At 41.2% G+C, this 27197-nt stretch overlaps 2 protein-coding genes across 4 annotated transcripts in view; one reads left to right on the top strand and one right to left on the bottom strand.

Annotated features, from left to right (window-relative positions):
• Nucleotides 1-27197, bottom strand: part of mcf2l2 (MCF.2 cell line derived transforming sequence-like 2) — a 148643-nt gene that overhangs the window by 77154 nt on the left and 44292 nt on the right. For all 3 annotated transcript variants that reach the window (XM_062423509.1, XM_062423508.1, XM_062423507.1), the window contains exons 11-15: nucleotides 25525-25716; nucleotides 20601-20792; nucleotides 20328-20514; nucleotides 20059-20159; nucleotides 9825-9913 (exon numbers count right to left, since the gene is read on the bottom strand). In XM_062423509.1, coding sequence (XP_062279493.1) covers nucleotides 9825-9913; nucleotides 20059-20159; nucleotides 20328-20514; nucleotides 20601-20792; nucleotides 25525-25716 — 761 coding nt within the window. The remainder of the gene's footprint in view (nucleotides 1-9824; nucleotides 9914-20058; nucleotides 20160-20327; nucleotides 20515-20600; nucleotides 20793-25524; nucleotides 25717-27197) is intronic.
• On the top strand, nucleotides 3220-4536 carry LOC133984300 (lactosylceramide 1,3-N-acetyl-beta-D-glucosaminyltransferase A-like). The gene has a single exon (XM_062423510.1). It carries the CDS (start codon nucleotides 3246-3248, stop codon nucleotides 4434-4436), a length of 1191 nt encoding a protein of 396 aa, XP_062279494.1. The 5' UTR covers nucleotides 3220-3245; the 3' UTR covers nucleotides 4437-4536.

Raw genomic sequence — 27197 nt, 5'->3', positions numbered from 1 at the left:
TATTTTCAGTTCATGAAAGTTAACTGTAACATTTTGGTCACCTAAAAAGTTTTGTTCAGCATTTGATCGTACTAATTGACCCTCTAAGGAGTCAGATAAGTACATTTTGTTTCAATAGTTTTAAGTCTGTTTTTCACAAATAAAAATTAGCATTAGTATTATCACGGTTAACCATAGACTGTCAATGCAACGTGTTAACCAAGCTAGCAACTATTGTTAGGGTCAGCTTCAGCAATGGTCTTCACACCCGGGGCGTCCCTGCCTATCTAAGTCAGAGGCCTTTGTATTATTGGCCGTCGCCTTTGTTGAAAACTCCAACAGATGATGTTGACGGAGCGAAAAAATGAAGTTCTCCTATACTATAAGTGTTGCTGGAACTTTGACTTTCTTCACAGTTTTTTCCTTGTCCTTGTACCTTGGAAGTAGTTGAAGTTGTGCCTGAGATCTCTACCCTGTTTCTACAGAATACCAATGTAACAGCCACTCCTTAACAGAGTGTTGTATTATGAGTTGAGTAGTCTTGCAGTCAGTTAGCACTAAAATTATTCAGTCAGTCCAGTTTAACCTGCGAGAGTTTCTGAAGGCTCGTGTTTTTTCTGCCGCAGGGGAAACAATTTATGACAAGTAAAAACGAGTCCAGAGCATTTTGTGACAGCTTTACTGCCGAGACAGAGTCAGTCAAGCTGCCAAATATCACTGTCACAGATGATAAGAGATACAGGCAGTCTTGACTAACTCATTTGTGCATTAAGGAAAAAAGTCAGTGTTGTTGCAGCTTCGGTGTGTACCAAGTGACCCTGTGTATCATGTCGACTTCTCTACACCGAGTATATAAGAAGTTGTAAACAATGTCTGTGTCTTTTCAAAAGCGTCTGTAACTGTGGCCCAGAAAAGCCAAACTCGCTTCGTCTAAACACAACCAGTGAGTCCCCTGCGGCTCAGCGGATCCCGCAATCTACCCTGCACCAGTCAACAAAGGTTACGAAATATAGCACATACTGGTGCTTGCATTTTTTCCCTGCCGTGCATCATTTAGGAAGGCAAAACCTTTACAAGCCTGCATGTTGTGATCTGCAGTGAATTCTGAAAAAAAAGTATAAGTAACCTGGTCTGGTAATTTAAGTGAATAATAGTACTCACGCTAATCTAATGTATCAGGAGTCTTGCCCCAGTTTCTCTGTAGTATTTAGTCTTTGCTGGTTGTATACACATCGCACTATAAACTTTAAAACGTCTAGTCTCATTTGGGGAGGAGGCCTTAAGGTTCTGTGAGGGAAGCAGCCCTGGACATGGAGACACTGCTGCTATTTATACTATATACGTTGTTCCATTTCATCACTAATTGTATCTAAACACAGATAAGTCTATAAATGCTGGTATAGTCAATTTTTCACCTTTGCCCGATGAAGACTGTGATTGTGTAAAACTTCATCTGTCATGCTCACAATATGAGACAATAATGAACTCAAATATTAATAAAGTGATATCAAAATCATTGTAGAAAATATAGGAAAGTTATTAACATGTACTAGAAATACCATAGTGACGTAATACAGATAGTAGTAGTGAAACTAAACACACTAACTTCCTTTTAAAATAGTATATTCTGATAATAAGTTATTAGAATGAGAAAAAAGCAGCAAAATCATTCCAAGAGGTTTCATTTATTTTTTGGGGTTTTTTTTCTGAATAAATAATAAGAATTAATTGCCTATCAAAAGTGCTTAAGATAAATGTTCTGTCAGCCAATTAATTGACAAATATTTTCAGCTCTACCTGGACTATGTGCCAAATGAAAAAAAACCCATCCTAAACTACAAAGACTAAGGTGTGATAAATATTGAGTTCTTGGAAAGTTCAGACAGAACAAATCTTCCTTTTAAACTCTCCCAAACCAGAGACCAGACTTCTTTTGCATTTTTGTTTTATCAATCATTCATTGCAGAAATGAGAGAACACATCAGGAGAAAAAGAGAGAAGCACAAGTCTGTGGACAGTGTGCTTAGGGTTAGGGTTAGTTGTTTTGTTATCATGCTGACAATGAATAAAGAGAATAAGCGTATTCTACGGCTGCATCTAACAATTCTAGTATTTTGATTATTATGGGTTAAATATGGGTCAACGGCACAGTGGCCTCATGGGAAGAAGAATTAGAACCTTTTGGCCAGCTGGGGCCTTTTTCCCTTCCATTCCTGCTCCAGTTACCTCCAACAGACCTCCAGTTTAGGTATTGGGGACTCTAACTTGCCCATGCTTGTTTTTGTGCAATTTCAGCCTCCCATGACGATGTAAAGGCTAAGCAGCTATAGCTAACAGATGAATTGACTGATTAATATGTCAATATCTTTTATTAGTAGACTGATGATTAAATTTGGTCTATAAAAATCTTCCCTGAGTTTTCTCCCACAGCTTTGGACTGTACAATCCACAGTCCAACCCTCCCACCAAATATTTTCTGTATAATATAAACCAAAGAAAAGCAGCAAATCCTCATGTTTGACTGAATGAATGAATGAATGAATGGCATAAGGAATGATGAATTAATCATCAAAATAGTAGGCAATGAATGTGACAAATTTTAGGATTGGTGTACATAAATGTGTACCCCCTATGCAAAATCTTGTCTTTATCACTCTGATCTTATTCATTTCTCTCTTTTTCAGGAGCCATGCTTTACAACATGTTGATGATACTGTAACCACAGAAGAAGAGGGATACAGAAGAAGAGGAGAGGGGCAACACCAATCAGGAGTTCTTGGGGTAGAAGAAGGATCATGGTGATTTTCTTTTTACCTGGAGGCACACTGTGAACATTTCCTGTAGGTGTTTTCAGCCTGATCACTATGTGGGAGCAAAGCATTTGCTTCATACAACGCAGGGAGATCAGTCAAAGAGCACCCAGACTGCTGAAGAGCCATACAAAGGCCTTCTGGACTTGACAATATCAGATAGAGAAGCCAGTTGCTAGGGTAGAAGGAGGGGGTCAAGAAGATACATATGAGGCGAGGTAGACGATAGAAGATAAAGTGCAGGAGATGATAAGGAAGATGAATAGGTAAATGAAAGGAGTGCTAGAAGCAAGAGTCAAAGGAAAATCAAGCTTAAGAGTGAAAGGAGTTAGAGATGAAATAACACATTGTTCTATCAGAAAAGGAGGAGATAGGAAAGACAGAGGAACATACAGCTCCAGGAGAGTAGCCTTTTAAAACAGAGTCAGAGGTCAGGAGGAATCAGCAGTAGTCGCGATGTTCATGAATTTCCGTCGTATCCACAAGTGCCAGTGCATACAGCTGCTGACCACAGGCCTGGTGCTGTGTATGGTGATGGTCTGCTGGGAGGAGCTGGACCACCACGTCGTCAGTCACATGAGGTCCTACACGTACCGCTACTTGGTCAACAGTTACGATTTTGTGAATTCGTCCTTTTCCATCAACTCCAACCATCACAATAGAGATGATGGTCTAAATGGTGGATTTGCAAACTATCCATATCTCATCAACCACCGAGGTAAATGTAGAGGTGGTGCTGAAGATGGAGAAAACTGGGATGAAGTCCTTCTGCTACTGTTCATAAAATCATCTCCAGAGAACTTTGAGCGGCGCCAGGCCATTAGGGATACGTGGGGCAACGAGAGCTATGTTTGGCATGAACTGGGAGCAAGCGTGAGGGTGGTGTTCGCCCTTGGTGTACACCAGGATGTTGGAGAGAGGTTCAGGGTGCAGAAAGCACTACTGGAGGAGGACCGGACCTATGAAGACCTGATCCAACAGGACTTTTTGGACACCTTCCACAACCTGACTACCAAACTGATACTGCAGTTCCACTGGGGCCACCACTACTGCCCTAAGGCGCACTTCCTCATGACTGCGGACGACGACATCTTCGTCCACATGCCAAACTTGGTGAAGTACCTGCAGCAGCTCCTGAGTAGCCAATCAGGGGCTAAAGACCTGTGGGTGGGGCATGTACACAAGGGAGCCCCTCCGATTCGCCGTAAAGACAGTAAATACCACGTTCCTTATGAACTATACCCCTGGCCCGCTTACCCAGACTACACTGCTGGTGCTGGGTATGTGGTCTCGGGGGATGTGGCTGCTAAGATCTACCATGCAACTGTGGCACTGAACTCCTCCATGTATATAGACGATGTCTTCATGGGGATTTGTGCCAAAGCCATGGGAGTCTCTCCCCAGGAGCATGTATACTTTTCAGGGGAGGGTAAGGCTCCGTACCACCAATGCATCTATGAACACATGATCACATCACACGGGCATGCCATAGATATTCGCTCTCTATGGCAGGAAGCAACAAACCCTACAGTATATAACCACTCCAGAGGATTTATAGGTAATCTATACTGCACGGCAGTGAGAGTGATGCTTCTATGTCTGCCGTATTACCAGAACACTTATCCCTGTATTGCTGCTTTTACATAAGTATTTGTTTTGAGGAATGCCGAAAGATTACTGTATTACTGAAACAAATACCATGTTTTCTCTTTTATGTACTGTCTCGCTGTTTGCTGCCTAAAATATGTGTTGGCTCTATAGTAATAAAAATCAATCTGTTCTGTGAAACACAAAGATGCATTTAGTTGTTCTTCAGTCATCAGCAGGATCAGTTTTCACTTTGTTAGGGCTAAAAAAGAAAAGATAAGCTAAACCTAGCTTACCCCAGTTCTATTTACAGTGCCCTTTGTCTCTGTGTACACACATTCACAGAGCTCCAAACTGTCAAAGTGCTAAAATTCTGAAGAGGTTTAGCTCTGTCTGGAGAATCTGACGTAACTTTTAAATTAGCTGTTAAATATTATGAATTCTAGTGTCACTGAGGCAATGGATAGTTAATTTCATGCTCTGTATACATGAAATATTAAGCTAAATGCAGCTGGGAATTGTTACAAATCTGAACACAAGTATAATACATGATTGCTACTGTATGTAAAGGTAGTTATTTGACCTTATATATACTGACCTTATTTGAGACAGTATGGTGGAATCATCACTCAGGCTTGCCAAACTATATTCAATGATAAGCTTAAAGCAAACTATTTTGTGATCCTATATCACCAAAAGTTAATCATTTATAATAGTGTGCAAATAAAGCATGCAGAGCAGTACAAAGGCGGCCACAAAAACCTTACACATGTACCATGTTCTTGCTGCTCTAAATGTGTCTAACTCAACAGAAAAGAACATCAAATGTAAAACCTGGGATTACATTATCATGAATCTTAGCATTTTATTATCATGAGTCTTAATACCTGCTTACAGGGACTTTGTAGCACAGGTAATACAGAGAGTGGACCAAACTGACCAGGAATCATGTAAGGTCATATAAGGAGTCAAGATACATTCATAAATGCCACCAAAAAAAATAATGTGTGAGGAAGGGATGTGTTTAGCTTGAAATGTATCATTGAGGTACACGTTTTCTTTTGGGTGGTCAGAAAACACATTGAACTCTGTGTATTTTTAGTTGTGCACTGACTGACTCAGTCCCATCGGGCTGACACCAGCCAGCCTGTATAAAAAAAATAAGCCACATGCCACATCTGGCAGCAAGTTAAACGATGCCAGATGAATGAATTTCCTTGGAGTAACAGTAGTGGTAGGACGGACAGACCAGAAAGTTAAAAAAAAAAAAAAAAAAAAAGTGTGTGAAACGACAGGGTTGCAGGCTTATTAACCTTATTTACTAGTCTGCTGTTGCTCTTTGTATTTTCACTGTAAAAGGGAGTGGGTGGGAGGGGTGGGGGGCGGGCTTCAGAGTTTTCCTCCTACACACTTCTTTGAGCAGTGGTTCCCAACATAGAGGTCAGGATTTTCCCAGGGGTCGCGAGATAAATTGGAAAGGTCCTGAAGAAGTTTACAATAGTAGGAAAGCGGGAAGAAATATTTATCCAATACACCATTATATTATTTTATTATATTACTCGGTATGTTTTTAACAAATAACTCAAATAAAACAGGAAGACAGAGGGAGTCTTATCTGATATTTAGGGCTTCAATTTCATGAATGAGGCTAATTTACTTATGGAAGACGAGCTGAGAAGAGTTTTTTCTGTCTCTTCTGTCGCTGTCATCCTCCACTAATACTCTATTTCCTGCAAAACTGCTGGTTAACCCAACTAAAATCTATTATGACACAACTATGTATCATCATCTAAAAAGGTAGAATTCATCCTGCTGGTATCTTAGAGATTTAGTGTCCGACCACTTTCTTCTCTCTCTCTCTCTCTCTCTCTCTCTCTCTCTCTCTCTCTCTCTCTCTCTCTCTCTCTCTCTCTCTCTCTCTCTCTCTCTCTCTCTCTCTCTCTCTCTCTCTCTCTCTCTCTCTCTCTCTCTCTCTCTCTCTCTCTCTCTCTCTCTCTCTCTCTCTCTCTCTCTCTCTCTGCGTCGCCCCTTTAATTTCCACTCAATCTCTTCCTTTCTGTCTCTCTCTGTACCACCACTCTGCTGCATCCTGTTCCTCTGTGGTTCCTATAAAAATGTGGAGGCAGGCTGAATCACCAGGAGCATGCAGGGGCCGTCTGGCATCATGACCTTATAAGGCACTTATTTACCGCTGGGGGAGCACATTTGACGCTCCACAGATGGAATCAGCACTCAAATCATGCTGGGAATAAAGTGATGTGTTCCAACATGAGGCTGTAGTGAGTGTTGCTGTTTCTATAGTGTGTTTTAAAAAAAAAAAAATGGTGCTACTAAACCAGGACAGATCTCCATATAGTGAACACTTAAACAACACTAGTGGTCATCTTTTCTCTATGAGGTGCCACCAAATAAGACTGCATGACTTTTCACTTGAAAGCAACAGAAAGTAAAAGAAAAGTGTTTTCTGCTTGACTGAAGAGAAGGCAGATTTGGAACAGCGAGCGTGTATTCAACCCACAGGAAGAAGTCTATATGTTAGGAATTTAAAAGATCAGTGGCTCAATGATTCATAAAGAACTATGTGGGTGATGTTTTTAGTAAAATTCCTTTAACATTCTTTATTGTGTGTCGCCACATATTTGCTAGTAACTGAACTACGCTGTCTGATGAAACTGTGCCCCAGCTTTCACAACTGCTTATCTCAGCACACATCCACCACAGTACGTGTGACATATCAGGTGCAGTAAGCTGTTCAACTAGAATTTCATTCTCTCCTCATATATTTTTTCCCCCTCTGAGTAGGAAACATTTTAAAAGGGGAATTCACTCATTTTCCACATCAAAGTGTGTTCACAGGAGTTGGGGAGACTGTATGAAAGCTGACAAACTTGACTCAAGGGATGCCACTACTACTATTGTAACGCACATGAATCACCACACTCAAGTGAATGGAATCCAGTTGCATTTTGGGTAAGTGTGCCTGAGTGGGTGTCATTTGCTTTGTTGTAACAGCTTTATTCCACCGTACACCACAGAACAGGAAGTCAGACACAGAAACAGCGTAGAGCATCTAGGCCAAGATAAAACAACCCGTGCAGATTCCCGGTCGTATTTCAGCAACAAACACGAATAAATCAGACAAATAAAGAGACCATTTAACTACGTAGTCTTTTGACCCCAGTAAAAGCACAAAAATCAATACATTTGAGCAAGTTAACAAGTTCAGTTGTGCTGCTATTGCAGTAATTACGGTAGCCTAAAACCACTTGTTCAGATTTGATCGGTCTGCCATAATTACTGTATTAACAGTACAATTTAATTGAAAAAGAGGATGGCTTGCCCAGAATATACGCTACACTAGGCTTCTGAAATGATTCCAGTAGGGTTAAACGCATACAGAGGACGGAACAAAACTGTGGCGCACCCGGTGGAAACCCTGGGTTACTCTTCCAAATTAAATTACTTTTTTTTATTTTATTTTTAAAAAATCTTTTTTTAGGACTGAATATAATAACACACATATATGACTATTCAAAATTATTACTTACAAGGTTTCTAAGTGGAAATTTGTTGCATTTTTCTCAAGGTTTTGGCAATTAAGACAAATGAATGGATATAAAAACAATACTGAAAATACTGCTGGTTCTTCTACATTGATTTTTTTTTTTTAATTTCATTGTGAGTCCAAGGTTCAAGGATGCTGAAGAGAGTATTCTTTCAAGATCAATGCTGCTTGAAACCTAACATATCAGTAGTGCCAATCTTCATCCATTTTACTGCACAAAACCTTAGTTCAGTCTTTCAGTAAATAAAAAGGCTGTGATGAAGCCTCTCAGGCTTTTGAATGCATTATCATAATGAGACTTTTACAATAACAGTGTATTCCTCTTTGGTCATAACTTGATCTCACATAAAGAAATCCCACTGCTTTATTGTCGGTCCTGTCTTTGCCTTGAAAGATAAAGCTGTATAGCCTCAGTGTTTCCCTGACCTGATTCAGCTCTGAGGCTTTTACAGAGCCATGTGATATTACTTATTCTATCCACTCTCCCTACACTTAATTGTCTCTATGTTCAAACTAACGCAGCAAACCCAAAGTAGATGATTCTCACTGAGTCGGTAAATAAGGCCGAATGCAAAAATCCTCTTTCTCTTTCTCTTTCCTCCGGTCCATTTACTTTGGTAAAGTAAGCTTCCCCCACCTTCTGGGCCTCAAGCCAATTTCATAAGAAGCTCCCAATTTTTACCGACAGCATGAATTTCTCCTATGACAACATCTCTGTGCTTTTTTTTTTTCTTTAAGGAAGGAGTTACAAGAAAAAGATAGAAGAGAGAGACTGGATGATGAAGCTGTGCAGTAGATATTCAGACCTGTAGCTTCGCCTCTTTCTGGGACACACTCAATTTGGCATTTAATGTAACAATCCAACATTTGTTTAGGTAATTAATTCTGTTTCTGTAATCAAGGCTCTGTCCTGTTGTTCAACCTGTATCTAACATCTCACAGTGACCAGAGTACACTTAATCCAATAGAAACTGGATGGAAGCCAGGAAAATTTGATCACAGATCTTCATCACAGCAGATGGCAAAAGCCTGAGAAAAATACACCTCTGAAGGTACAGCAGAAGCATTTTTTAGTGTTTTTTTATTTATGTATTTAATCCACACATTCATACAAAACAGGTCTTTTCTTCTTTTTATTAAATTCTAAAGTTAAAAAACTAAACCCCTAGTATTTGAATCATTTTTCATTAAAATAGTTCTTCTACTTCTTATTTCCTCTTATTTACTCTTATACACCCACTGTTTATGCACGAGTTCTGCACCCTGCACTCTGCTGCACATACTGCAAGAGCATGCAACACATAAAACCACTGTATCTCGAACGTCTAGCTGAAATGTCAAAGCTAGTCTCTATGACGCTGCAGAGTCTGATCATCAGTGTGAATAAAGGCTCGGATACAGAAGGTTCAGTGTGTAACACTGGAGAATGCATATCAAACATTTTCCCTGAAGTCATTCAGGAGAGGTTTGGAATCATTTCTCATGATTTCTCTTTTTAATTCATCATATTTGAGAAAGTTGAAGTAGTGGAAAGTCTATTCAATCTAACTAAACTACAAATAGACAAACAAACATGGAGCCTAAAGCTAAACAAATATATCTATTTAACTAATTGTGTTGCTCTGGGTCAGATGAGTCTATCACCTGCAAGTTAACAGTGTTTGAAATGTCACATAGACCGACCATAAATGACTCAAACTGCAACACATTCATTGCTAAACATGCAAATAATAATGTAATAATAATGTTAGTTTTGCTTTTCCTTTCTGAGAAGATTAAGTACTGGAATCTTTTGTATTTTTAGTGTAATCTGTGTTGAAGAAAACCACGTGTGAACACACTGCTACATTTAGAGAACCACAGCTGTGTATTTCTGTCCTTACCTGCGTCTGCTGGACAGACTCTCCTCTGTCTCATTGGACACTACGACATGGGTGGAACCTCCTTGGCTTTCTTCATGCATCACCTCAATCTGAGACACACAAACACAGACATACACATGTAGTTATAGAACAGGGGCTTTCTATATTATGTCTAAATTGAAGATAGATACTAATGTAACATCAGTAAACTAAACGCCTTCTTCTCAAGCTTTTTCCCCAATATCACTGCTTAAAGGACAAGCGTGTAAGATTTAGTGGCAGCCCTCCTCTTCCAAGCTTGTAGGAGAACCTACAGGTGGCTGTGAAACTCATGGAAACAATGCGAATGGACCTCTCTAGAGCCAGTGTGTGGTTTGTCCATTCTGGGCCACTGTAGAAACATGGCAGTGAAACACGGCCGGCTCCTTGCAAGTAGACCCAATTATGTAGCTATAAAACACAATGATCCTTATTTTCAGGTTATACACACCAAAAGTCTGTTTCACTAGATACCGCTAAATTCTACACACTGCACCTTTAACAAAGCACTCTTTGTAAACTTGAAAAGTCAAAGAACATATCATGTGACCACATTGTCTTCACCAGGTGTTTGCATTCAGGTGGACATATGTCATAGGTAAATATTTGACTGTCCCAGCAGTAAAGTCACTGCAGGGTGTTAGATTGCATCCTGATTCTTGTTCTTGTTAGCAGATGGCTTCACTGCAGAGTTTGGTCTAATGGTTTACAGTATTTGCTGGAATATATAAATGAGGGAATGTTTATGGCCATTTCCTGTCTGACCACAGCCTAATACAACAGTCCTGCAATAATATCATAACATTACTCAAGGTATTACGATCAGCTTTTGTTGAAATTATTTTCCAAAGGTCAATTTGTATGTTGTACTGATCATCACTGGTCATAGTGACAGCTGCTTCAAATCTGTCCATCCACTCCATTTAAATGAGTGGAAACACCTCACAGTATATAACCAAACACAATTCAACAGTACTACAAACTACAGGCTCCAAAATAACTGTTAAGTTGAATCAAGGCCTGAACACTGTAACCTTGGATTTATTGCAATGATGTTCTATTAGATTGCATTAGTTTAAGCTGGGTGTACCTAATGAACTGTTAACCATGTGTATAAACCTAACTTATCTCACTTGCAATGGCTTCTACCACTTTGTCAGTCTTTCAAGGTGGGCATGCTAAGTATAAAACATTTGGGATTTGTCATTTCCCTGCAGATAGAAAAGATTCATGCAGTTGTGTTGATATTTATGTATGTGCCTTTGTTAGTCTGATCCCAGAAATAGTGTGATTGCTCTGTCTTACTTTTCCTGGACTAGGCTCAAAGGACAACAAGCTCTACTCCAGTGCAGAGGGTGGTGGTATTGCACCTATAATAGCTTGGACACTTCAAAAAAAAAAAAGCCAGAAGTTTAGCTTATGCTAAAATCGATTGCTAACATGTATCCCACCAATGCCACAATTTTATTATGCAATATTTATTTGAAGACCACTGCCAGACTAGAGTCATAAATTCTTGCCATGTTTGTCAGAGAGATTTTGCCATCTTTTATGCAAGTGATCAGGAAGGAGGTGCCAGGAACCGAGTTAACTAATGCACCTGAAAGCATAGAAAACATCATTCCACCTTGGCTCGATCATGTTTAAAAGTTGTGCACACAAGAGAGCTCCATGGATCAACAGAACACATTGTAGAAGTTGGCGAGAGAATGTCTGTTTGTCAGAATTTGATGGTTCCTAGCTGCTATATTGGTTGTCTTCCATTACTACTCACTACATGCTATACAATTGTCAGATCCAACCCTTAGTTTTGTTCCTGGCGTACAACACACATCACATTGATGACTGGAATGAAGGAAGAACTACAGCTGCTTTCTTTCTATCACTTTAATGTAATAGGTATAGTTTGATTCAGAACAGCTGTTGTTATCACAGGGGACAAACTCTATTAGTGGCCACTGACACTGACCATTTTCTGACATGTACTTACATCTGTGAGGATTGTGTATCTAAAGGCACATTTTCCCTGTTAAAGGATTATTTGGGGAGGTCTATGTTATTCAAATTAAGAATTTAAGGAAAGAGGATATTGTATACTGTGCATACTGTAAAGCCCCTTGAGACAAGGGAATGGATATTGAGCTGTACATGATATTGAGCTGTACAAAAAAAAGACTTGATATGTGTCTTCCATTATTATGTGTAGTGTTTTTGCAACTTGTTGAACTTTGACCCAAACCCCAGCCAACTGCTGCTGACCGCTGAACTGCTTGAGCTGCAAGATGGAGAACTTCCAGAACTGTACATTAAAATTGGCTTCATATCCAGACCAAACAAATAAGATATTTGCCGCTTAAAATATAAGTGTTTGAGGTTCTGAAATGTAGAAGAAAAATTAGCACTTCCACTCCATGTGGTTTCACAGCTTGTGCAATGGGACATTTAATCTCTATTGCTTAAGAGCAGACATCTATCTAATCTTTCTGAGACACATGATGTGGAAGTGTAAACTAGTCATTAGTCACTGAAGCATGAATCTGCAATTTAAGCTAATAAGACTACTGTTTGTTAGGCATATTTCCACACAAACTGCAGAGACTGAAGTGCCTTTCATGAGCATCTCAAGATGAATAGCTGAAAAAAAACTGCTTGCTTATACTTCATCATGTGCAATTCAGGAAAGGTTCATCCGAGCATGTTTGAGAAACTTGATGCAACGAACAACAAGAGCAGAAGTATTTGTTGAGCTTTTGATTTAGGCTCTGACGTCCCACACAAGAGAGGACAATGAAACATGACACCCGACAGGCGGCTTTCTTGCTTGGTCTGCCCTTATAAATTATGGAAGAAGGTTTATGGTCTAACACACCAACACTATCATTACACAGACAGACTGTGTTCATCAGCAGTACAAAATAACCTGGGGGTGTGCATCCAGATTATGCATGCTGTAAACCAATTAATGAGATCAGAGCTATGTCGCAGCAGAGCAGCGTACAGTGGCAGGGTGGCATACTGATTAGTGAGTCCCTCCTTCAGTCGGAGGGACTTTATTTAAACCATGACCCCCCTGCTGACAAAACACTGTGTCCCATCCAGCTACTAGGTGCTGTTCTAGCAGTTACCTCTGACCTCCCTGAGAAAGGGTGGGAGTGGGAGCAAGTTCTGTGGGTGCAACAGAGTTTGCTTCTCATGTTGCTGTTTTGCTGATTATCTTGATTTTGTGTTACAGTTGGAAGGTGAGATCAACAGGCAGATTGGTACACCATCGGCAGCCACTCATATGTTATATCTGACTATCGAGAGGAAGAAAGAGCTAGGCATTACTTAATTACAACCCTCACCTGAACAAAAATATGACAATGAGAACCAAAATGAGAGGCTGCTTGAGCTCACCTTTATGGTTTCAGTATGCTAAAAACCAACAACGCTCTGCGACATGTTATGCGACCACGTCTGAAGAACATGTTTATACTAAATGGGCACACTTACAAGAGAAAAGCTTTGAATAGAATTGAACAATGTATCATGGTCACAGGTTGTCATTTTTCATTGGTTGCACAGCTTCAAGAAAGCAGGTCTTAAGTCAAATGAATGGGCCTGAGGGCAGATGCAGGAGAGTGTAAGGGCCCCATTTTAACGATCTATAGTGGATGGCATGAAGCGTGTGGCGCAATTGCCTTTGGGGCGTGTCCAAATCCACTTTTGCTATTTTAATGGCGGGGATATGGTCAATACGCCAGGCGCGTGGTTCAAAAGGTTGGACTTAAGTCCCCTCATTAATCATAGGTGTGCTTTGGGCGTAAGACGCTGTAAACCAATCAGAGTGTCATCTCCCATTCCCTTTAAAAGCCAGGAGCGCTGTCACTTTGGTGGATTGCTATTATAACAGCACATTTACCAAGCAATGCATTTCGAGAATAAAAGTTACTTTTGCTGAAAAGAAAGTTATAACCAACCAGTCTGATGAATGTAGAGGTGTGTGTGGTTATACTGTAGCAACCTGGTGTCATCAGCTGATTTAATAGATAGATAGATAGATAGATAGATAGATAGATAGATAGATAGATAGATAGATAGATAGATAGATAGATAGATAGATAGATAGATAGATAGATAGATAGATAGATAGATAGATATACTTTATTTATCCCAAGCTGGGAAATTACAGTGTAGCAGCAGCATTACACGGACACATAGTGGCGATACATATACTACGATATACTAAATACTGTAACTATACATACTAAGAGCAGCCTGTGTGAGAAGGTGCGCCGCTGTCTGTCCACTGTGTGATGGAGAGGGTGCTGGTCATTGTCCACGAGGGAGAATAGTTTATTCAGTGTCCTCCTCTCCACCACAGTCTCAAAAGACTCCTGCCTGAGACCCAGTACAGAGCCAGCCTTCTTGATGATCTTATCAAGTCTGTTGGTGTCACTGGCTCTGATGCTGCTGCCCCAACACACAATAGCAAAGAAAATGGCGCTGGCAACAACAGACTGGTAGAAGATCTACAACATCTTGCTGCACATCTTGCTGCACACTTCCTCAGGAAGTAGAGTCTGCTTCAAATAACTCTGCATCCTCATTACTAAAAACTGCTACAATAACACCAACACTCAAGAAACCTGGCGCTGATCCGAATGATTTGAACAACTTCCGACCCATCTCAAACCTGCCATTTCTCTCCAAAATACTTGAAAGAACTGTTGAAGCCCAGCTCCACACCCACCTGTCTGACAATAATCTCTATGAACAATTTCAGTCTGGCTTCCGTCCCCTTCACAGCACTGAGACAGCACTAGTGAAAATCACCAATGACCTCCTGATGGCATCTGACTCTGGAATTCTCTCCATTTTGGTTCTCCTCGACCTGAGCGCAGCTTTTGACACCGTTTCCCATGAAATCCTCCTGGACAGGTTATCCTCCATTGGAATCACTGACATCCGTCTGGCCTGGTTCCGATCATATCTCTCTGGCCGCACACAGTTTGTTCAATTCCAGTCTCTAGTGGTGTTCCCCAGGGCTCTGTCCTTGGCCCCCTCCCGTTCATTATTTATCTTCTGCCTCTTGGTCATATTCTCAGGAAATTTTACATTCAATTCCACTGTTACGCTGATGATACCCAACTCTATCTTTCCACTAAGCCTTCTTCCACTCGGCCACCACATCAGACAGGACACTGCCCAGACGGAAAAACTGTGGCCTGCCTGTTAAGTAGTCAGTAATCCAGGAGATCACTATGTCGTTAACACCCATCACCCGCAGCTTCTCACCCAGTAGCAAAGGCTGAATGGTGTTGAAAGCACTAGAGAAATCAAAGAATGTGATCCTCACAGTGCCTCTCCCACCATCCAGATGCATATGGGCTCGTTGCAGCAGGGAAATGACAGCGTCATCGACTCCTAAGTGGGGCTGGTAGGCAAACTGCAAAGGGTCCAGAAACGTTCTCACCTGTGGTCTCAGCTGGTCTAAGACCAGTCTCTCCAGGACTTTCATCGCATGGGATGTGAGGGCGATTGGTCTATAGTCAGCTGGGTCGGATGGCCTCGACTTCCAGGCAGGACGTCTTCCACAGCATCCGGACTTTCTCCTGACTCAGACTCAGGTTGTACAGGTGTGTCAGTACAGGAGACAGCTGGCTGGCACAGGTCTTCAGGATCCTAGGTGTGATGCCATCAGGGCCTGCTGCCTTTCGTTGATTTAGTCTCTCCAGCTGCCTTTTTACCTGGCCTGTAGTCACCATTGGATGGTTGATACTGGTGTCCATAGTGGGGGAAGGGGAGGAGGAGGAGGAGGAGGAGGAGGTGGGGGAGAAGGAGGGGGAGGTGGGGCAGATGGAGAGGTGATGTGCAGGAGAATGCTGGGGGGTGGTTCTAGCCATTTGGGACAGTGTGGGTGTGTGGGGGTGTCGGGGGGGGGGGGGGGTTCAGGAGGTGAGCTAAACCTGTTAAAAAACTGGTTAAACTGGTTTGCTCTGTCCAGGCTCCCAGATGTTTGCCTGTCTTTACCTTTCATCCCCGTGATGTTTTTCAATCCAGTCCACACATCCCTCACACTGTTCTGTTGGAGTTTGGCCTCCAGCTTCCTCCTGTAGTTGTCCTTGCATGTCCTGAGCATATCTCGGCGTTCATGTTGCACTCTCCTCTGCTCCTCTCTGTCTCCAGACCTGAAAGCCCTCTTCTTTTTGTTCAAAAGTGCCTTCAGGTCGCTGGTGATCCATGGCTTGTTGTTGGAGAAGCAGCGTACGGTCCGGGCTGGAATGGTGGTGTCCTCACAGAATTTGATGTACTCAGTGATGCAGTCAGTCATATCATCAATGTTATCCCCATGCGGCTCACAGAGTACATCCCAGTCTGTTGACTCGAAGCAGTCCTGCAGTGCCTCTGTGGTCTCATGTGTCCACTTCCTCACTGTCCTGGTGTGCTTGGGTTGTCTTCTCACCAGAGGGACATACCTGGGAGTCATCATGACCAAGTTGTGGTCTGACCTGCCGAGGGGGGGAGGGCTGTGGCGTCATATGCATCAATTGCATTAGCATACAGAAGATCCAGCCTTTTAATTTTCTCTGGTGGGGCAGTCAATATACTGGTGAAAGTTATTTAAAGTTTTGTCCAGTGAAGCATAATTAAAATCACCTGTAATAACCATGAATGCATACGGGTATTCAGTCTGTAATTAAGCAGCGGTTGAGCTGATGGTTTCGCAGGCTACCACTGCATCAGCTGACGGGGGGATACTAACAGCGATAACAATGGTGGACGTGAACTCCCTCGGTAAATAATACGGGCTCATTCACACTGCTAGCAGTTCAATGTCCGGGGTACAGAGACGTTCCTTCCCAGTTACATGTCCGGGATTGCACCACCTCTCACTTACATAAAGTGCAAGTCCACCACCCTTTTTCTTCCCACTTTTGGAAAAGTCTCTGTCTCCCCGTATCAAACTGTAACCTGAAACCTTAACGCTGCTGTCCGGGATGTGCGAGTGCAGCCATGTTTCACTGAAGCAAAATATGCTACACTCACGGTATTCCCTCTGGGTCTTCACTAGCGCTGCCAGTTCGTCCGTCTTATTCCCCAAAGACCTCACGTTTCCCTTTATAATAGCCGGGACCGCTGGTTTGTGTCTTCTCCTTTTTTCCTTCCGTTTGGCTCCAGACCTGCAACCCCGGCGTCTCCTCCATAACACCTGCGGGACCGCAGGTCTGTCTCCGGGCAGCAGTATGGGTTCACCCAGCGCGATCAGCTTTTCACAGGTGTAAACAATGCTCCAACTACTATCGGCAAGGTTCCCAGTTACAAAGAGTAGAAAAACGCGGAGAAGGGTAACAAAATTAAGGTTAGCCATTGTCACAACTCTTACGAACCGGTTGTGTTTGATCAGAAAAACAAACGAAAAGAACGAACCGACAAATAAAAAAAATTTAAAAAACACTACGGCTACAGGCAGCCACCTGGGACGGTGCCAGTGTAATAAACAGTGAACGGCTGTGCGTAATGACACAGTGCTCTGTGCAGCATCTCATAGGCTGCAGACTTATCACATATCAGTCCTACATTATAACCAGATAAGATACACTGTAAGAATCACCCACGTTCATTAACAGATTAATATAGATGTTTCAACCACAGATGTTCAGATGCTTTTCTTTTTGATAAAATCACTAAGTGGCAGCGGAGCGTCTTTTCTCTAGAAGCAGATGTTGTTCTGAGATCCATTTTCCACAAAAACACCAAAACCTCACTTTGTGCTGCATATTTTCACGTCTCCTCCCGTCAGGTCACCGTGCATACAGCTGCGCAGCACACAGACATTGTGGCGCTTTGTTTTCATTTGTTTATCTTTAAATTACAGTTTTAGTTCTCTTTAAAATCATTTTGCTCAGGTGGAGTAACAGGTAAACTCAGCAGGGTTTTAATTCTTGAAAGTATGGAAACCTGATCAATGACATCTCAAGAATATGTGTTAAATATGGTTCAAAACCTGTTTTAATTATGTTAACCCCTCATATAGCTGTTAGGACTGCGGACTGCAGCGGCACTCTCCAACTAATGAGATCAGAGCTAAATCGCAGCAGAGCAGCGCACAGCGTACACAAACAATAGCAAGCTTATTCTCATTGAATCTGTTATTTTTACAATTAATTAAATCTGATAAATATTATGACTAAACAATATGTATGTTTATATATTGTTTTGGTTTAGTTTCTGTTTGTGTCTATTTGTTAACATGAATGAATTGAAACAAACATCTAGTTCATTGGGAGGTTGTTGACGTGAAAAGACGACCAGAGTGGACCAGAGCATGCTGGATGGATGGATGGATGGATGGACAGGCAGAGAGATAGTAAAAATATGTATTAGGGAGTGCATTAGGTGTATTAGTATTAGGGCTTAGGGAGTGTCTTCAGTGTCACTTTCAAGAATGTATTTTGACTTCAGTTTTCAACATGATGCTCGTTGTGACAACGAGCATCATAACCCTAACCCTAACCCACAACGCAATGTTGATTATTATAGGCTACAATAACACAAACACGTCATGTCAATTGCAATTGTCAGGTTGTATTTGTCATGTTTGTACTGCATGGTCTCCACTGGTGGAACAGGTCCAGTATAGCCTATCAAACAACGAAGTCACAATGTACAACAAGGAAAAACTTCTTAATTATTCACTAGCCAGTCCAGTTTGTTGGTAATGAGTAGCTAGAGTGTATTAATGTGGTCTTTGTCAGAATGGAATGGAATTCACTTTCAAGCCTTTAGTTAGGCCATTGAATTAGGCGGTTTGTTGGCAGGCTCCTGCGACTTTGCTGTAAACTGCTTTTATGGCTTCCTCCAGCCAATCCATCAGCACCACTCTTCACATCTATCTGTCTATCCATCCATCCATTCAAGCTATACAGTAGCAACCATAGCCAATGGCATAAGGATTTCCTTCACACAAAAAACAAAGCAATACATTGTATAATTGATTATCCTGTTATCAGACAAGTTGAACATCTATTCACTTTAAAGTTTCCTTTTAAATAGCATCAAAGTTTTTTAAATATTCGGCCACTGTCTGGCAACATTAAAGCTGTATCAGCTGCACACACATGTTGTTACACTTATTGGTGTGCCTGCTCTTCACTCTTCCATTCAGGGGAATTTCTAATGTGATATAACCACCTCATTACCACAGAATGTCAAACAAAGTCATTATGACCGCAATGCAGAGTAGTGATACTGAGGAAAAAGTGTTGAAAAGGTCAACACCTGAGTGATCAGTAAGTGGGAGATGTGTGGGTAGAAATTTGACTTTTTGGGAAATATGCTGAAATTAACTTTCTTTGCAGTAAATTACCTAATTTATGTGGTAAATATGTAGCTGAGACCAGCAGCCATTTAGCTTAGCTTAGCATAAAGAGTGGAACCAGGGGGAAACACCTAGCTTAGCTTTGTCTAATGGTAACAAAATTGTCCTACCAGCCCCTCTGAAGCTCACGTATTATATCTTGTTTGTGTAAGCCATACACAGATTGAAGCGTAAAAACGACATAGCCATGGTTTATGAGCGGTTATGACTCAGACCTTTTCTAGGCTGGGAGCAGTTGGCAGGAAGCTTGTAGAGTTTTCAGGATATTAAAATTAATTAATTTACTCAGTTTTGTAATAATTGCATCATGTACAGTACCTTCTGTTCTCTTAAACCTTCTGGCCATATTTCAACATCCATAGATCACTGTCAACTGTGATGGCCTTTACTTTAGTTTTTCACCTGTTGATTTATCAGGTCTCTTAGTGGTGGTGATGCACCTACCCCCTATAGGATGAATTTAATCTGGAGTTGAACTAATTTGCAAATGATCTTGGGTCAAATAACTTTAAATTCCATATCTTTATGTTACAGGCCAGTCTACTAGAGTACTACTGAGAATGAGTTCTACATATCCATATGTGTGAAATATCTTGGTGTAAGGCATCTGTGCATACAAACTATTGCCATAGATTAATGTTTAACTTAATTCATCACATATCTTGAAGATCAGAAAATTCCTATAGACTTTCAGGCTGAGACCAACCAGTCACTCCTTTTTTACCAGGTGGTACCTGCCAAGAAGTGTAACGTAGGCAGCTGCTTTTTGTCATTTTGAGACCAACATGATGTTAAAAATGATTAAAGTGACTTGATAAAAAAGACTATAATGCTGATGGTATGGGAGGACGGTACCTTGATGCCACCTTTGGCCTTGCGTATGTTCTTCTTCTTGTTGGGATCGGCCTCAGCCGGCTGCTTGCTGTTAGAGTTATCAGACGCTCTGCGGGCAAGAGCTGTAACGAATGAGAAGGACACAGCATGTGTTGCCATGGTAATTCTTCAGATCTGACATGTACAGACACGTACAAGCTTGCAGCTTCAGCTATCACTCATACCACATGGAGTAATCGTTTAAACCATCTGCTATGTAAATTAGTTAGTTATAACAACATCCAACTCACGCTGCTGGCTCCCAGTGGTCCTGGAGGGATTCTTCAGTGAAGGCCGTTTGGGAGAGGACTCAGGCCTTGGGGCGACAGGCTGGACAGGCCTCGTCTGTTTGGCTGACAACCTCTTCAGACTGACATGCCGCTTCTCAAACATCTCCTGGACATCCTCCAGTCTCTTCAGTGCCTTCAGGACACTGGCCTGCAGGCACAGAGCTCAGTATCAATCCCCCTTCTGATCATTTTTTTAACAGAGTATCAAAACTTAAACATTTTTGTGCTTCATACCTTAATATCCTCAGACAGGACGACCTCATACTGATTGTGGAGGTTCCTCAGTTCAGTCAGCTGGTTCTTTTCTGCAGAGTCCAGAAAGGATTCGATATCGGTCAGTGCTGACTCTGCTCCCTCCTGAGACTGACATTTATCCACAGCCTGGGAGGCCAGCAGGTAGATGCCAGACTCACACCACTGGTTCACCTGTACACAGCAGATATTCAGACATGTTAAAACTGGGAAGGATTTCAAAGTAGCATTGAGCATCCATCCTTGTGGTCGTCTAGCTTGGAGATCCTGCATTTGGATGCCACCGAGTTCGATTCACAGTGGTGCAAGAAGTATTCAGCTCTTTTACTTAAGTAAAAGTACCAATACAGCAATGTAGAAATACTCCATTAGAAGTACAAGTCCTGCAAGAAATGTTCTACTTAAGTTAAATTACATAAGCATTATGATCTTGATGTATTTAAAGTACTGCAGTAAAAGTGGATTGTACTCATTAAACATCAGAGAAATGTTGTGGTTAAAAGATGTAGCGATCGGACTCTTCCTGTGGTTGTTCTGGGGGGTCTTTTGGCCTAATGTGCGAGCCCAATGTGAAGGGACTCCTACCACAGCAAGATACACCTACAGCTCAGGGGAGCTCCACCAACACCAACCTGCTGCTGTGGAGGGTTTGTCCTTGGATCTACCTGCTGAAATTAGGCCTAGGAAAAGAGGACGGAGAGGAGGCGCACGAGTGAGGAACAGACTGCAACGGTGTAAACCATGAAAGACTTTTCTGACAAAGTAGCCTACTGTGCTTCACTGAGACGTGGCAGACGGATCGGATTCCCTCCAAGCACATAGAAGTGGACGGATTTAAGACAATTAGACTTGATCGGGACTTGGGCACGACAGATAAAAAATCCGGCGGGGAGTATGCTTACATGTAAATAATCAGTGGTGTCATACAAGTCACATAACGGAGCGGAGAAGAGTGTGTGATAAGGACATTGAACTGCTGGCGGTGAGTTGCAGACCCTACTATTTACCCCGTGAATTTTCTAATGTGCTTGTCGTTGTGGTTTATATTCCACTATCAGCTAATGCTAAGACTGCCATGGACACAATAAGCAGAGTTGTTCACGATCTGCAGAGTAAATTGCCTGATGCTCTCACCATCATTAAAGGGGACTTCAACCACTGCACACTCTCCTCCTCCCTGCCCTCATTCAGGCAATTTGTTACCTGCCCCACAAGGAAAGACAAAACTATTGATCTCTTCTATGCCAATGTAAAGGATAGTTTTTCGTCTTTTTCCCTAGCCCTAGCCTTCTCCAAATCGGTGCGTGTTTGGTCAGATGATGCATGCGAGGAACTGCAGGGTTGTTTTGAATGTACTGACTGGACTGTCTTTTATGATGATGACAATAATGTGGACAATATTGCTGATTGTGTCACTGAGTATATTCATTTCTGTGTTAATTTGATTATTCTGTGTAAATCAATTAAAAGCTTCGCTAATAACAAGCCTTGGGTAACTAAAGAAATTAAAGCTGCCATTGATAATAAGAAAAGAGCGTTCATAAAGGGTGACAAAGATGAGATCAAATCAGCACATAAAGGCCTGAAACGTGTCATCAGACAGGGGAAGAGAAATTATAAGGATAAAGTAGAGGGCAAACTTCAGCAGGGTGACTCAAGAGGTTTATGGAACGGCATGAAATGAATCACTGGCTATGGCCCTACCTCTGCTAAGATACAGGATGGTGTATTTTGTGCTGATGAGGCAAACCGTTTTTTTGCTAGGTTTGACAAACATGACTTCACTGCTAAACTTGAAGGAGCTCGCTCCACTATCCCTCTAGGGGGGTCTGATGTTAATCTCAGTCCCCCAATAACAGTTACATCTGATGAGGTCTGCTCCCAGCTGAGGAGGCTCAGAACAAATAAGGCTCCTGGCCCAGATGGGGTCTCGCCACGTCCCCTGAAAGTATGCGCAGAACAACTCAGTTTTTCATCTTCTGTATTTTACAGTTTATTTTCTTTCTCTCTCTCACCCAGTCTAAGATCCCGGTGAGTTGGAAAACCTCATGTATTGTGCCAGTGCCTAAAAAAGCAAATGCTCGTGATCTTAAAGATTTTAGGCCCAAAGCCCTGACTTCCCAGATCATGAAATGTTTTGAGAGAGTGGTCCTTGGGCATTTTAGTAGGCAGGTTTCTGCATACCAGGATCCACTCCAGTTTGCATATAGGAGGGGTGTTGGTGTGGATGATGCTCTACTTTATATGCTACACAGAGTCTATAGCCACTTGGAGTCAGCCGGTGCATCTGCGAGAATCTTATTTTTCGATTTCTCAAATGCTTTTAATACAATTCAGCCACATATTTTAGTAAAGAAACTGCAGGATTGGAAAATAAATAATAACACAATTGCATGGGTAATGGACTACCTCACATCCAGACCTCAGTTGGTGAAAATTGGTGACGTGGTATCCAAAACTATTTTAACCAATACTGGAGCACCACAGTGTACAGTGTTGTCACCCTTTTTATTCACCCTGTATACCTCGGACGGGAGGTCAAGTTTGGTCTCTAACTGCCACTTACAGAAATTTTCTGACGACTCAGCACTTGTTGGTTGCATCACGGTTGACAACCATTTATCCTACTCAACAGCTTTGTCAAGTGGTGTGATAAAAACCACCTAATTTTAAACCTTAATAAGACAGAATAACTTATCATTGATTTTAGAAAGAAAAAGACACCAGTGACTCCTATACTCATCAATGATGTGGCTGTTGAGGTGGTCCCCTACTACAAGTATCTTGGCGTCCTTTTGGATAACAGGCTGGACTGGAAAGAAAACACCCGAGCCATTTTTACAAAGGCCCAGTCCAGACTGTTCTTCCTCAGGAAGCTTCGGTCATTTGATATCAGCAGGTCACTTTTAAATGTGTTTTATCAAAGTATTTTAGCTAGTGTGCTTTTTTATGCTGTTGTCTGCTGGGGATGGGGGTTGAAGTCAGTTAATAAAAAAGGCAGGATCCATCATTGGTTTGCCTCCTGACTCACTAGAGGTTGCCATGGAGAAGAGAGCAGGCAGGAAACTCAGTACCATCCTGCACAATAAGGACCACCCATTGTTTGGTGTTTTTAGTGAACTGAAGAGCTCCTTTAGTGCCAGATTAGTGATGCCAAGGTGCTCTACGGAGAGATTTAGAAACTCCTTTATACCTGGTGCAGTGAGGTTTTTTAATGAACATTGCTGTTGACTGCTGAGTGTTGTGGATTGTTTGATTGCTTGATTGATGTTGATGTGGTGCTTTGCACTTAACTTGTACTGTCTGAGTCTGCATGTTTCCTTGCTGTATGTTGGCTGTCTTTGTGAGAAGGTGACATTCAATTTCCCCTCCAAGGGATTAATAAAGTACTTCTTATCTTATCTTATCTTAAGTAGTGGTTTGGTCCGTCTGAGCTAGTGTCAACCATTTTATATACAGTTAGCTAGTTTAGTCCAGTGGTTCCCAACCTAGGGGTGGGATCCCTCCAAAGGATCAGCAGATAAATGTGAGGGGGGGTGAGATCATAAATTGGTGTGGAAAGAAAAAAAAAGTTCTGATACACAAATGTGTTTTCAGTTTTTGGACTTTTTCTCTAATCTTTGTTTTTTGCTGAAATATTGGATCATTGTGAGAAGTTTAGAGGGAAAAATCACTATTTGGTGGAGCTGTTAACAACTCATAGACATCTGAAATGTACTCTGCTTTGGCGTCAAAAGACAATAAGGTTGGAAACCACTGGTTTCATCTATAACAATGTGTTGTATTTTAAAAGCTTGTTATATTATCCATTACGTCAAATCTTCATCTGAAAAGTAACTAAAGCTGTCAAATAAATGTAGTGGAGTAGAAAGTATAATATTTCCCTCTGAGATGTAGGAAGTAGCATCACATGGAAATACTACAGTAAAGTACAAGTACCTCAAAATTGTATTTGTATTGTATTGTATCTTATAAAGTTGTTATGGTTAACGTATTAGCATTTTTACAAATCCGGCAGACCCAGAGCAACATTTGACACAACAGTTGAGTGAAAAGAAACATTCTATTGTTAACTTCAGGTCCTGAGTTGCAGCACAAAAAAAAGAAGTGTGACCTGACATTTGACTCATCAACCACATAGAACAGCAGTTGGAAATATAATTGTAAAAACATGTCATTCATGCCGTTTGATTTTACATGTGGCCACAAGCAACAACATGGTCCATTCACGCTCACATTTATTCTGAAATCCCCAATCAAATCTTAGTGCTGTCACTTCTTCAGAGAAAGAAGTCACGAGATGACATGCAGCAGTGCATCTGTATGTCCATATGACTTACATTCATCAGGTCACCAGACTAGACTTATTGAATGAATGAATTCTACTGTTGCTCCCTATCTGCTGGATGGAAAACTATTTGCTAGCCCATTTTTATGAAGTGATAATATGTCTGTGTTGTGTTTATAGCTTCTTCCACTATCCCCAAGTGGCCAAAAAACATTTTAAGAGGTGTTATTAGCCTGACAAAGCACTGTTTTTGCCACACTAGCAGCACGACTCTGGGAAAGTCGGTCAGTCAGTCCACCATTGTGGTCCAGAATGATTTACATATCAAATATCTTAAAGATTGCCATGAAATGTTCCACATTTATTATGATATTCCCATCAGCCTCATTTGTACCTTGTGTTTCATTCTAAATTGCAAATATTATGATGCTAACAAGCTAAGCTAGCAACAAGTAAAATCACAAAGGAACCAAAAGTAATGAAAGGTAGGAAATATAAAATATGAATAGACGTATGAATTAAAATACATTCAGAAGCCTTCGATAAGTTGAGCAAAGACTGATTCAAGGCTGATCCAAATTCAGTGTTTGGTCTGTAAATGTAGAAGTCATACTTCACCTTATCAATACCCATGTGTATCTGCAGGGATTTGGACAGGACATCCGTCTTCTTCTTGGCCTCGTTGCTGAAGTCGTCACAGACCCGTCTGAGCTCCACGCATTTGGGTCGGATGGAGTCCACGGCGTAGTGGTTGCTCTGGATCAGCTGGTCACCATGCAGTGCGTGGAGTTGGGCCTTTTCTACTGTTGGCTGGAGGATAAAAGTAGATCACATTATAATATGGGTGTTTTAAGTTGTAGGAACAAAATCTAAAGGATGTCCACAATCAGCTGTGTTTGCTGAAGTATATGATAGATTTCTTGCAAAATTAAAAAAGCACAAATTTATGACTTTTGCTTTCTAGTCAAGTGCCAGTTAGCCTGTCACAATAATTATGTTATCGACTTATCGTACAATAACATAATTATCAACATCATCATGTCCATATATCGACTTTTCGTATAATACTTGGACATGACCTTGATCATTTTTTGACCTCAGTATTGCCACACATTCACTTTAGAAGCTAAGAGGCTATTTATGTCACATTAGCTAAGCAAGTAGTGTCCTCCATTCCTCACTGTGTACGTCCTGAGTGGTGACTGCAGAAGCGAGTGGCACCACTTATATGGAATTAAAGGTAAATAACTGTCCCTAGTGCCCACTTTCCAATCCTGCCTCCCACCCCATTTTCATTATTATGCTGTTATATTATCATTATATCAGTGGTATAAAACTAATGAAACAAATGAAAATAATATTGTTTATCGTGATTATTTCTGAGACAATATATCATCCAACAAAGTTAGTTATTGTGACAGAGCAAGTGCGTATATACAGTTGCTGTCATTAGCTTCAAAAGTATGTCCTAAGAATTGATGTAATGTAGTATTACATGGATATTGAGGGCCTCTTTTTCTATTAGATTACCATTTAACAGTGTTCCAGTGAAGTCCACCATGTGTATTTTATTAAACAGCTGTGTGTGCACTACTATAATATCTCTTGGTAAGCATTACCTTTGTCCTTGTTTGTCACAGACTTTAAAGTTAGATTGAATCAGTATCCCAGTCTAGCCCTGATGATGGTTGATCAATGAAGCCTTTCCAAAGAATTCCCCCTTAATCTGCTTATAATGACTTAAAAAGCAAAGATATTGGACCCATGTGCATGAGTAAGTAACACTGCCAGTTGGTATTAAGAGCGCCTAATTCTGCTGAAATGGCCTGAGTCAGATAACACATGTTCCCTGGTCTAAAATCTCAACGGTTCATTTTGATTGATTGGACATTGATTGCAGAGGAAATACATTTCTGTACAGATAATGGAATGTAATATTTAAGCCAGTACAGTATTGTGTGTAAGGACATGGATAAGTAATACACTGGACCATATGACTATGGGAAAACTTGTATACAGCATGTGTGATGTCACCACACAGGATTGTGAGAAGAGACCATTTGAAGTGCAGGTTTGAATTTATCACATGGGACCATCTTAGCTGTTACCGGGACCAGAAAATCCAAATTAGGTTAAAGAATGTGGCTAAATGGGGTGAACTAAAGTGAGGAACAGAGAAGAAGCAACAACCACCACTGAAGGCTTCAGTATGATTTAGAAGAGCTTGTGGGATTGTCTAAGTGCTTCTTAGACCCCGTGTCCCACAGTGTTTGACAGTTTGTGTAACTTTC

The sequence above is a fragment of the Scomber scombrus genome, chromosome 8, assembly GCF_963691925.1.
Source record: "Scomber scombrus chromosome 8, fScoSco1.1, whole genome shotgun sequence".
Lineage (NCBI taxonomy): Eukaryota > Metazoa > Chordata > Actinopteri > Scombriformes > Scombridae > Scomber > Scomber scombrus.
The sequence above is the reverse complement of the archived record's forward strand: the minus strand, read 5'-3'. Positions and strand labels throughout refer to the sequence as shown.